A 12,448-nucleotide genomic window follows, 5' to 3' on the forward strand; every position below is an offset into this window, starting at 1 on the left:
TAGTACTGTCTGTTAAACAGTATGTGACTAGAAATGGGAAAAATGTCATGAACATTGTTCTTTAATTTGTTTCAGTTACATTTCTTCAGTAGGAAGAGTTTTCCAAATCAAATAACATGAGTACATATTGTGAAGGAGATTTCTTTTTCATGTACCTCAGGTTTTATTTACTTCTGTGAAAACATTTTTATTCCAAAAAACATAAGTTGGCAGTGACACAATTTTCACAAAGTTGTTTCTTTTTGTCCTTTACGTGATGGGTTTGTGGTTGGTTGAGAGTTTCTCACTGGACTATCAAGAGGTTTTATTCTGGAGACCTGTAGAACAGTCGCTGGAGTCAGGACTAACCAGTCAGCTCCACCTCCACAGGGAAATGGTCACTGACATCCAGAGCCTGAGTGAAAACAAAAACCAGATATTCAGCTGGTGTTAAGTTACTCCGTGCAGGCGGCGCATTTGTGCATCCTGCCCATTGTTTCTATATGGATTAAAGTAAAATGAGTTGTTCTTACCTCCCTCTGGTTGAGATTCAGTACAGTCTTGTAGTTGTAGACCTCAGCACTGTTTGGCACCACTTTATTCATCAGATCATTAGTGACCACAATCCTGCAAATACACAATAAGAGGTTCAGTCAAGAGTGGGTGTGTACACCTGTTAGGATAATTAGTGTTCTTACAATACACATCCTACCTGTCATAAGGACAGTTACTGCCTGAGACTGTCGTGTCGACATTGTCCCCAATCAGCCAGTGGAAAGTCTTGTCTGTGAAGAGGCGAATCCTCTGCCAGTCTGAGTCTTTTATATATGTGCACCCTGCATTGAAGTCACCCAGCAGCATGATGTTCTGCAGGGGGAGCATAATTAAGTTTGTTCATTCATATTTTACCAAATGAATCCCCCACACTCCACCTGTAGGTGCACTGTTCCACTAAATCATTATTGATTTTTTTGTAGACTAGAAGAGAGGATTTACACTGGTTACATTGGCGCCCCAGCGAGTTCGGACATCAGCCACCACATCAAAGAGAGCATCCACTTCGTCCACAGCTTTTCTTGGACATGTGTGCTGGGGGATCAGAACAAAGTCCACAGCTAGAAAACAGAGAGTGGGGAGCAAAGTGGGACAAGTTAGAAATTTGTAGCCTGTGGAATATACTATAATGAAATCAGACTTTACTTACATCTGTATGGTACAAGCAGTTTGTTTTGAATGTGAGTCCATAAGTTGCATCTGCATTATATTACATTCCACTGTTCCAGTGCCTACCTTTGGAGGAGAACCTGACAACAAAGGGCTGTCTTGAAAAGTCCTTTTTCGTGTTATCATAGGTGTAGAAATTAGCCACTGACACGATCTGGTCCCTGCAAGCATAAGGCACCTATAAATGACATCTGTTTTACTTTGGCATTGGATCATCTTTTTAATTCTAAGTGGGATGACTGAACTAAATTCTGTTTATTCTGTGAGATTTACTACATGAGTGACATGATCTTGGTAATATCGCTTATATCTGGTGAATAAATGTCCAATAGTTGAAAGTAATTGTCTGAAGGATCTTTATGCTGCGTCTAAAGCATTCGCTCAGTAACAGATCTTTTATAACACACTCACTGTCACGTGATCTCTCTGCAGAATTATCTCCTCAGTTAAAATAATCTTTTTCTTCCATAAAAGGTGTTAAAGCAAGAGGGAGAGGAAGAAGTAACTGACAAATTTACAAAGAAGCTGCTGATTACATCTCACATTTGACAACATCTGACATTTGACATCTCACATTTGACAACATCTGACATTTGACATCTCACATTTGACCACATCTCATATTTGACATCTCACATTTGACAATATCTCACATTTGACATCTCACATTTGACCACATCTCATATTTGACATATCACATTTGACAACATCTCATATTTGACATCTCACGTTTGACAACATCTCACATTTGACCACATCTCATATTTGACCACATTGCTCACATCACAAGTTTACTTCACTTTTATTGTAGAAGTAAATATTTCACTAAGACATAAAATAAAAATACCAATACAGACCAGAAAAAACACAAAGCCTGCCTGTGTGAATCCCATGTCTCAAGAACCATTGAATGTGTCATATATTCTTTTCCCTTTTCAAGATGGTTTACTGGTTATTTTGCACCATCATAAGGTCTGAATTTCATTTTCTCTAAACAAAAACTTAAAATGTGCTGTGTCCAAGTTCATTATGCCCCCCAACACATTTGCTTGCTATAGTCACAATGATTTGGCTCCTTTCATTTGACTGTTTCAAACCATTTAATGACGTATTCATTTTGTAAACCTGTGTCTGTCTTGACATCCTTTAGATGTTCACCTAACAGTCATACTGCCATTTCTCATAATGAGACCAGGGATAAAGACAAGCGAAAGGTTGATCGTTGTTGTGCGGTCTCAACATTTCTCGAAACAAGTCGCCCCAATTTCTCCAAAGAAAACTTTTAATAATTTTTTTTGCCTCTGTTTGTACCTGTACAGGAAGACATATCTCTCTTTATATGACGTTGCACCCAGGGGGTCACTGGAAATGTAGCTGTATGTGGACGGTGGAGCACTGGGAAGACAGAGATAAACAAATAAATATACATAAATAAATATCTATCTATCTATCCATCTATCTATCTATCCATCTATCTATCTATCTATCTATCTATATATATATATATATATATATATATATATATATATATATATATATATATATATGTACACATATACATATATAAGCTCACACATCATTTATGAGCTAAGAAGTGTCTCACCTGTTGACAACGTTCATGAGTGTATTGATTGCTTCCCCGTAGGTGTCTCTAACCTCCTGGATCAGGATTATGTCATAGCGCCAGACAATCTGTGACAGGCCCAAAGAAACAGCACATATCTGATCAATGGAATATCATAGTATGTATTACTGCGTATTATGTTGTGTCTCTGGATTTATTATATATTCCAGTTCTATGGGGAAGGACCTGCTAATGTCAGGGCACTCCAGCTTGCCTGGCCATGCCTCCCACGTAATTTATAAAGCACCTGTGCAGGCGTGTAACAAGTAATAGTTTAATTGGAACCTGTCCCTAAATGGCAGGAAACAACAGATAAAAGATAAATTTAAAATTGCTAGCCCCCCACCTGGTATTTTACGTTTTCTTGCTTTTCAAACACACTTGAGCAATCAATAAGCATTGAAGTTTACTCTGTGTTAAAAGGTGTTGGAAATTAGGCAATCAGTGTCCAATATACTGTGTACAACTTGGTGTTCAGTGTTATTTTGTTTTAAATCTAAAGTAGGTATTTGTGATGAGAACATATGAATACTGGGAGTTAAATAGTAAACAGGAAGGTCTCAGACCTCTCTGATGTGTCCCATCACTGCGCTGTTTTGAGCTTTAGTCACTCCAAATGACTTGATGTTGAAGGCTGCAATCTTCAGCGAGGTCAGCAGATGCAGCAGATTCAAAAAGAGACTCAAAGCACACGCCCAACGCATCCTGGGCCAAACAGGTCACATGTATAAAAAGAAAAGATGAACAAAAAAAGATTTAGCTGCGTTGCTGTCACCTAATCCTGCCATCACAACATCAATATTTATAATAAAGGTCAGTACTACTGTAGTTCTTTGGTTTGTTTGTTTGTTTTTCTTTTTGTCAAGACTGCCAGCAACAAAAGATTTTCTTTTTAAGCAGCGATGCTATCCACAGTACTGTGCTGTGGATAGGTTACTTTACAACTGAACTATATTGCAGAATAAAAACCTGTAATCTGCAGGAAGAAAATATGAAAAGTTACAATCGAGTGCTAAAACATGTTGACTGCATTTCACAATTAATGATGAATTTATTTAGAATTCAAAGGAATAATATGTAGCGTGAGTTTGCTGCAGGGGTACTCCCTTTCTCCAAATTCAATTGCACAGAACAATGTTCACTTCTGCCACTGTAACAGGAAGGAAGGACGAACAGCAATCTTTTGAAAGATTGCATTAATAATACAGCAGAATCAGTAAATTAGCGTTACAGTCACTGTGTATAGTGCGACATATGGTGCAGGTTTATAGCATAGTACTACTGAGCAATTCATCCATATAACCAGTAGTAGAACAAATGTTTACAGAATTACTCATTATCACCTGTGTTTTTTTACGTCTAACTTGTTTTGCAGGAGAGTAAGAGGTGCATAGCTGTACCTGAAAGACTGAGTGACGAAGAGGAAGAGCAGTATCTTGGTAATATAACTTATATCTGGTGAAGAAACGTCCAACAGTTGAAAGTAATTGTCTGAAGGATCTTTATGCTGCGTCTAAAGCATTCGCTCAGTAACAGATCTTTTATAACACACTCACTGTCACGTGATCTCTCTGCAGAATTATCTCCTCAGTTAAAATAATGTTTTTCTTCCATATAAGGCATTAAAGCAAGAGAGGAAGAAGTAACTGACAAATTTACAAAGAAGCTGCTGATTACATCTCACATTTGACCACATCTGACATTTGACATCTCACATTTGACCACATCTCATATTTGACCACATTGCTCACATCACAAGTTTACTTCATTTTTATTGTAGAAGTACATATTTCACTAAGATATAAATATAAAAACACAAATACCGACCAGAAAAAGAGCCCAAAGCCTGCCTGTGTGAATCCCACGTCTCAAGAACCATTGAATGTATCATATATTCTTTTCCCTTTTCATGATTAATTCAAGATGGTTTACTCGTAATTTTGTGCTATTATAAGGTCAAACTTTCATTTTCTCTAAACAAAAACCTAAACCGTGAGGTCGGTTCCTTTATTTTTTGCTGTAGACTAACAATATTTGGGTTTGACATCAACATAGAATATGAGACAAAAGATCAACATTTCAGCTTTTATTTCCAGGTTTTTATGTCTGGATCTTACCAAATTTTCTAACTTAGAAAATGGCACCTTTAGTTTGAACCCACCCATTTTTAATGTGAGCAGAAGTATTGGAACATGTATGCTTAAAACAGATTAGAGTGGATAAGACTAAATACATTTAGTTGAAAATCCTTTGCTTGCAACAGCTCCATCAAGTCTGTGACCCACTGACATCACCAGATCTTTTACATACTTCTTTTGTGATGCTGTTTTGAGTGGTTACTCCCTTCAGTCTCCTCTTCAGCAGATAAAATGCTCTTTAGGGTTTAAGTCAACCTTCCACGTTTTGCCCCTGATGAACTTCTTTGTTATTTTGACTGTGTGTTTTTGGTCATTATCTTGCTACATGATGATAGATCTCCCAATACCTTCATTAGTCTGTCCCAAAAGAAGCCATGCAGCCCAAGCCATGACATTACCTCCACTGTGTTTCACTTTGTCTCATCAGTCAATAAAACGTCCCAGAATGTTTGAGGCTCGTTTCTGTACCTTTCATCTAATTCCAGATTTGACTTCCTGTTCTTCTTGGTTTATATGTTCTGTTCTGGTCTTGATCTGTACATTTGTACTTGAACTCTTCTGGGAACAGTGGACTGTGATTCCTTTACTCCTGCCCTCTGAAGGTTGTTGCTGATGTAACTACCTGTTTGACGTCTGTTACTCAGTACACCAGTGGTTTCTTTCTTCTTCAGGACATTTCAAATTGTTGTTCTGACCATCACTATGCACTAATGTTTGTGCAATGGCTCCGACAGATTTTCCATCTTCTCTCAGCTTCACAATTGCTTGTTTTTCACCCATAGACAGCTCTCTGGTTTTCACACCTCTTACTATAACCGCAGTGTGAACAGGCAAACCCCAAATGTAAAACTGGGTGTAGCCATTTAGCGTTATTTATTGTTTGAATGATCAATGTAATAGGACACAACTGGACAACAAAACACATTCAGTAACATGTTCCAGTACTTTTGCTCACATAAAAAATGGGTGGTTTCAACAAAAGGTGCTATCTCCTAAGTTGTGGATCAGATTCAATCGGAAGTGTAAGTGCATGTCTGCCCACGTAGACATGGAGAAAACACCACACAGTCAGGCAGGACTTTCTTGCTGTGAGAGTGCTTACCAGTACACCACTGTATGTACTGCATGTACACAGTACTACTGTGCCTGCATGTAGGTTAAAACCTTTATTAATTATTTTAAAGTTACAGGGCTTTTAAATCCTCTTTCTAAAAGATGCAAGTTGTCATTTAGACAATGCTATGGGGTAGAACTCATAATTAATATACATACTTGAGCTTGACTACCAAAATCGAAGTAGTTACTGTAATTAGGTAAACTTGAGGTTTGTGCAAAATTGACACAAAGACATTCTTTTAATGCATCCCTGTCACAACCTCCCTGAATGTGGGAGTCCAATTTGGCAGATAGGTGAACAGTTTCCCAAATAAGAGACAAGAGTTGCTAGTTCAGACTGTTTATTTGCCTCCCATATAAAAACACTGGAAAACCAAAACATAAAAAAGAAAAGACATATAAATCAACCACTTGACAGCACATTTAAATATCTACAACAGTATGATTGAACATTTTCCCATCCTAGACAAATGACAATGAAAAATAAAAAATAAAAAGTAGACTATTAGCTTGATGCTAATACATAATGGAATTGCTCATTAACACGCTAAGGGGGATTAGCGTAAGTGTAGTACACATCTGTTGTGTTTTTTTAACATTAAATTGTTTGTGTTGAATTAAAATCCAAAAATGCTTTGATTAAGTTTTCATATTCATCTGCAGGGTGACAGAGTTTAGTAACAGCAAAGTTAGATGCTGTTATTGTGGCCACAGTCAACCCTTAGTTAAGCCCCACTATAAAATGCTTATAAACCATATTAACTATTAATCTGAATAGAATGCAAAAGGAGAAACAGCTCTTTGAAAAATACACATATAGTAAAACTGGAAACATTAACAACTTGAACTTGACTCAAGCATTGCATTTTGGGACTCATGAACAACTGGTCCCTCCTCTGATGTAAGAGGCTATTTATGACTTTACTTTCACTGTTACCACCATATGGATTTAATGTTATGGTTGATTGTTGCTATGGAAATAATGGTTTGTTTCTATTATAGTTAGCTATTTAGTGAGCTAACATTAAACAGTCTTCCATTCTCTCAAGAAATATGCCACCCTCCAGTAGGGGTCCTTAGACAGGACCCTCTTACACTTACCCTGCCTTTGCTTTGTACCTCAATTGTAAGTAGCTTTGGACAAAAGCATCAGCCAAAGAACTATATGTAAATACAAAATATAACACTACTATAATGAACAATGTTCTTTCATTTGTTATAGGTATTCTGAATAAATGTCCCACCTTTCTTCAGTAGAAAGAGGTTTCCAAATCCATACAGACTTTAGTACATAGTGTAAAGGAGATTTCTTTTTCATGTGCCTCAGGTTTTATTCACGTCTGTGAAAACCCTTTTTTTCTTTAGTGCTTGTTACAAAAAAAAGACACAATTTTAACACAGAGTTGTTCATTTCTGTCTTGTACTTGATGGGTTTTTGGTGTGTAGACTGTAGACTGTTGCTGGAGTCAGCATTAACCAGTCAGCTCCACCTCCACAGGGAAATGATCACTGACATCCAGAGCCTGAGTAAGACAAAGAAAACATTGTTTGACATAGACTTCTGTGTGCACAGTTAAGCATGGAAGAGGTGATTGTGCTTTATTATGTACTATAAAGTAGGCCAAGATAAATCTAAAACCTTTTACACTGACATTGCCATGCGTTACAATGTTTTTTAATGTTAACTATAAATCTTATAACCATTTTTAAATCATTGATATAATATTGACCTACTTCCAGTCTTTATGTTGAGTTAAGATGAAAGTGGGAACAATTGCAATAGGAAGCCAATTCCTATCTGTTCCTTGAAAGAGGAATTTAACACAAAACTGAAAAGCAGTGTCTGCTTCCAACCCTCTTTGTGCTTGTCTGTAATGAACAAGTGATTCAGCCACGACATTAACGGCAGCAGGTGCACTTCGTAGGCCTTGTTGTTATGTTTGTATTGTATATGTATTGTAGTTGTTCTTACCAGACTCTGGCTAAGATTCAGCTCAGTCATGTAGTTGTAGACCTCAGCACTGTTTTGCATCACTCCTTTCATCATATCAGCAGTGACCACAATCCTGCAAATACGCACTGTGAGGTGGAGTTACAGTGGGTGTCTGTGGATGTGTGTGTGTTTTAATGTGGACATGTGTCCTACCTGTCGTAAGGACATTTAGTGTCTGTCACTGTGGTGTCGGCTTGACCTGTGATCAGCCAGTGGAAAGTCTTGTCTGTAAAGAGGCGAATCTTCTGCCAGTCTGAGTCTTTTATATATGTGCACCCTGCGTTGAAGTCACCCAGCAGCACTATGTTCTGCAGGGGGAGCATGATTAAGTTCGTTCATTCATATTTTACCAGATGAATCCCCCACACTCCACCTGTACGTGCACTGTTCCACTAAATCAATATAGATTTTTTTGCAGAATTGAAGAGAAGATTTACATTGGTGTTCCAGCGAGTTCGGACATCAGCCACCACATCATAGAGAGCATCCACTTCCTTCACAGCGCTGTCTGGAGATGTGTGCTGGGGGATCAGAACAAAGTTCTTCACAGCTAAAAAACAGGAAAAAGAGAAGGTGGAAGAGGGATCCTTGAAGAAAGAGAAACAGAAGAGCAATAGGTATGGCTGTGTTTGAAGCTATGGCATATTACTACCTTGGTTAGACACACGAGAACTCTATTAGGCTGACACAAATCTTAGTGATGTCATTTTACAGCATGTACATACAGAATAAGGTTATGTCAGAGGGGCATGGGCATCAGGAGACTGACTGTGTGTGACCTCAGTTGCTCAGCAGATCGGCTAACAAATAAGAAAATCTGTTTCACTGGGGTTTGACTCAGACAGTATCATTCACGCTTCCTCTGCCTACCAGTATTTGTGGAGGAGAACATGACAATAAATGGCTCTCTGATGAAGGTGTCTGTCCCACAGGACTCACAGCCATCGTCATAGGTGTAGTCTTTAACCACGGACACCATCTGCTCCCTGGAAAAGCACAGACAACTCTTAACCATATCATTTTTGCTGTGGTAAGACCAGCCACCGTATTAGATTAACCGAAGCCCAGACAAATCCTGTGCTTAAACAGTGACACCGTTTTTGGGAGGAGGAGAAGGAGTTAAAAAAAATTGTAGAAATCATCAGGCCATTTTTATACATTGGGTCCCATCACAAGTGTTGGAATTTGTTGTTTAATGGCAATGGGCCAGAAAATACAGAGAGGTGTTTCTGTTATATTTAAGCTAACATCACTGGGGTACTGGTGGACTTTTCATTTAAGTGTACCTAATAAACTGACAAATGAGTGTCTAATTATATTAGTCTGACTGTACAGCATATGGAGAACCTATTGAATGTCGAGTTAAACAAGACAGATAGTTTAAGGAGTAGAAATACACAGATAGAATCAGTTTACTGGACATGTACTGTAGCCAGTATGAAGTCATCCATATATTAAAACATCACTGAAAACCTTCCTCAGATGATGTGTGTAAAAGTGTACTTGTAACGGAGCATGTTAGAGTTGTTGTTCTCACAGTAGCAGAGTTGAATCCAATTGATTTGTGTTCACTTAATAATAATGAAAAATTGGGAAATTGTGGTTGGACCGTATGTCAGTGCTACACGACAGGGTTTCAATTGAACCACTCACCCTGGGGTTTGTACCTGAGCCCCAAAGGAAAGATGAAGAGCTAGGGCTCGTCCGGGAGTTGAACCCGGGACCTCTCGCACCCTATGCGAGAATCATACCCCTAGACCAACGAGCCAGGACAAACTTGTTGGGGGGTGTCAACCAAACATTTCTACAAAAGACAGCTTTACCGTACCACTGATTTTCTCTGTGTACCTGTAGAGGAAGAGATATCTCTCCTTATACGAGCTGCGACCCAGAGGCTCACTGACGATGTGGCTGTACCTGACCTGAGAACCTCTGGAAGAACAGACAAACACACAGAGAAACACTTTGTCTAAAATCAATGTGAGGATCTCAGCTTTCTACGAATATCTACATAAAGGTTGCCATGTTTTGGGAGTGTGAGCGTGTATAATAATCATTGTGTATATTCTTTTTAAAAGTTGCGTCTAACTTGTTGACATGCTCCATGAGCATCTGGGTTGCTGACAGATCGGTGTCTCTGACTTCCTGGATCAGGATGACGTCATAGCGATGGACAATCTGCCAACAGACCAAAAAAAGCACAAGACATATGTGATAAAAGAGAGATCATCTTTACATCTGAGATATGGGTATTTGTAAAGGAATTCTGGGTGCAAAATGCATAAACAGTGATGTTTCAGACCGTGCTGATGATGTTCATCAGAGTGCTGTTGGAGGCTTTCTTGTTTCCAAAGGCCCTGATGTTGAAGGAGCCCAGCAGCAGAGCGGCAGACAGATGCAGCAGGGTCAAAAAGAGGCACAAAGCACACACCAAACGCATCCTGCACAGGCCAAAGAGGTCAGACATGGACATTTAGAGCTCATTGCTTTAATGAAATTGATGTGTGCAGACGACCCAGAGACGACCCAGAGACATAGCTGTAGCAAGTTAACCAGTGTATTAAGAGCTGCTTTGCAACTTGTGCACAACAAAGTTAATAAAAATGATTTCAAATGTATACACATCAAAATAAAATCAGATGAGTCTGATTCAGTCCGACAAAGGACATGAACTTCTGCAAACTTCTATAAATAGGGTCTATTTTTAATTATTTGCAATTGCGCTTGCATGATAAGTGACATGACCCTCATAGCCCCCTCCTTCTTAGCTTCATTGTGGAAGTGAGAGACGGGTGCAACACCTGCACTCCTGCACACATGACAGCACGATCTCTTTTCCTAGCTCGTTATCTAAGTGCAGGTCTGCAGCGTAGTGTTTGATATGCTACTTTGGGTAAAATATTACCCATCATCATGTCCACCTGGTTACACTGTATTATTATTAGAGCTTGTGTGGAAATGATTGTGGGGCAAAGGTCATTAAATGTAAAACTGAAACACAGAGGTCATGGTAAAGCGTGGTTAGTCCTGTGTTGTCAAACACAGTAAAACCACATCCTCTGTTATCATAACACCAGTTAAACCGTACAAATGTTTTTTGCTTTTAAGGAACAGAAACATAGAGCAGGCGAGGTCACACTGACTTACAGTCTCAACAAAAAACTACTTTATGGTATTAACTATTAATCCAATTCATCTTAATGCTATTGCTGTAAATATCGTCTATAAAGGACCTTTGTAGCTGCTACTTTCCCATTTAAAAAAGAGTCAGAAGTGCATATCTACCTGTTTTAGTGAGTCTATGTGGGAAACCCGTCGGCTTATAGTAGGTAGAGCACAGAGGCCTCGTCTGTCAAGGTCCACTGGTCCAATTGTTACAAGCAGAACCACTGATGGTGCCTCTCGTGTGTGCTGTGTTTTATTTACCTGCAGGTGCACGTGACTGGGCTGTGAAGGGCTGAAGAGAGGAGGTGTGCTGAGGAGGGGGTACAAGGTTTTCAGGTGTGATAACATGGCAGCCATGTTGGACGTCCTCAGTCAGCAGGACTTAAACCACAGAGGGCGGGCACAGGAAAAAAAAAACATTACAGAAGTATTAAGATTATTTTGTCATTCAATCACAGCGTACATATGAAAAGAGTTACGGTCGGATTGTCATGTTATGTTCAGATGCAGCATCAAATAGCAAGAAAAGGTCCAACATTAAACACAATATGGGAGGATAATAAATAAAAAGACAAACTGACCCAGTGGTCAGGAGCTGGAGTATTGGCTGCAACTAAATACAGATGATTCGACTTTTCATCTGGTGCCATTATCTGCATTAGCTGTAAGGAAAAGTGCGGGTCAGTGTGCTTTCATTGTGAGAATTTCTTACTAGACTGAAAACATAAAGTTCAAGTCAGGACCAATTGCAAATGAAATTGTTTTATGCAAATACGCATGTTTATTCAGCTTCCACATTCAAAGCAGGGTAATGATTAATAGAGCATGGCTATGCTAACACTGTGTGGTGTTTAGACTGAGTATGTGGACATGAAGAGTCTACGTGAGTATTTAGACATGTGTATCTCTAATGTTAAGTAAATCTAAAAATGACATTATTCAATTTCCCCTAATACTATATGTACTTGAAATGCATTTTTAATAAAACAGGGGAAATGCAAACATTCACAATGAGGCCTCATGCATTTGTAGTGGATAAGAAAATAATACATGCATCACATTATAGAAAAATAATGGAAATACATATACAAGTGTGCACTTGTTGTATGCAGTATGTATTATACTATAATAAAACCTAAAACTGACAATACAGTCACAGTACGACCTCATGCAAAAGACTGAAGTGACTTGAGTGTGCACACACGTCCA

General features: G+C 38.7%; 2 protein-coding genes and 1 non-coding gene across 5 annotated transcripts; all 3 read right to left on the reverse strand.

Moving 5' to 3' along the window:
- Positions 1 to 31: 31 nt before the first annotated feature.
- LOC113153679 (deoxyribonuclease-1-like) lies at positions 32 to 3,539 on the reverse strand. Of its 3 annotated transcripts, none has more exons than XM_026347416.1 (8): positions 3,394 to 3,539; positions 2,807 to 2,895; positions 2,515 to 2,598; positions 1,270 to 1,364; positions 985 to 1,094; positions 692 to 846; positions 513 to 606; positions 32 to 394 (listed from the first exon to the last, which is right to left on the reverse strand). In XM_026347416.1, exons 1-8 carry the CDS (start codon positions 3,529 to 3,531, stop codon positions 344 to 346), a joined length of 816 nt encoding a protein of 271 aa, XP_026203201.1. In that variant the 5' UTR covers positions 3,532 to 3,539; the 3' UTR covers positions 32 to 343. The 3 variants fall into 3 exon arrangements, with proteins under 3 accessions (XP_026203201.1, XP_026203192.1, XP_026203183.1); XM_026347407.1 differs by having other exon boundaries at positions 692 to 849; XM_026347398.1 differs by having other exon boundaries at positions 976 to 1,094.
- Positions 3,540 to 7,528: 3,989 nt separating this feature from the next.
- LOC113153671 (deoxyribonuclease-1-like) lies at positions 7,529 to 11,462 on the reverse strand. Its single transcript, XM_026347385.1, has 9 exons — positions 11,360 to 11,462; positions 10,377 to 10,515; positions 10,164 to 10,252; positions 9,923 to 10,006; positions 8,945 to 9,060; positions 8,512 to 8,624; positions 8,228 to 8,382; positions 8,054 to 8,147; positions 7,529 to 7,604 (listed from the first exon to the last, which is right to left on the reverse strand). The coding sequence occupies exons 2-9, from the start codon at positions 10,512 to 10,514 to the stop codon at positions 7,554 to 7,556; spliced, it is 840 nt and encodes a 279-aa protein (XP_026203170.1). The 5' UTR covers position 10,515; positions 11,360 to 11,462; the 3' UTR covers positions 7,529 to 7,553.
- Positions 9,771 to 9,842, reverse strand: trnap-agg. The gene has a single exon. It is a non-coding gene; the product is annotated as a tRNA-Pro (tRNA).
- Positions 11,463 to 12,448: the final 986 nt, after the last annotated feature.

Source organism: Anabas testudineus, chromosome 8 (genome assembly GCF_900324465.2).
Source record: "Anabas testudineus chromosome 8, fAnaTes1.2, whole genome shotgun sequence".
Taxonomy (NCBI): Eukaryota; Metazoa; Chordata; class Actinopteri; order Anabantiformes; family Anabantidae; genus Anabas; species Anabas testudineus.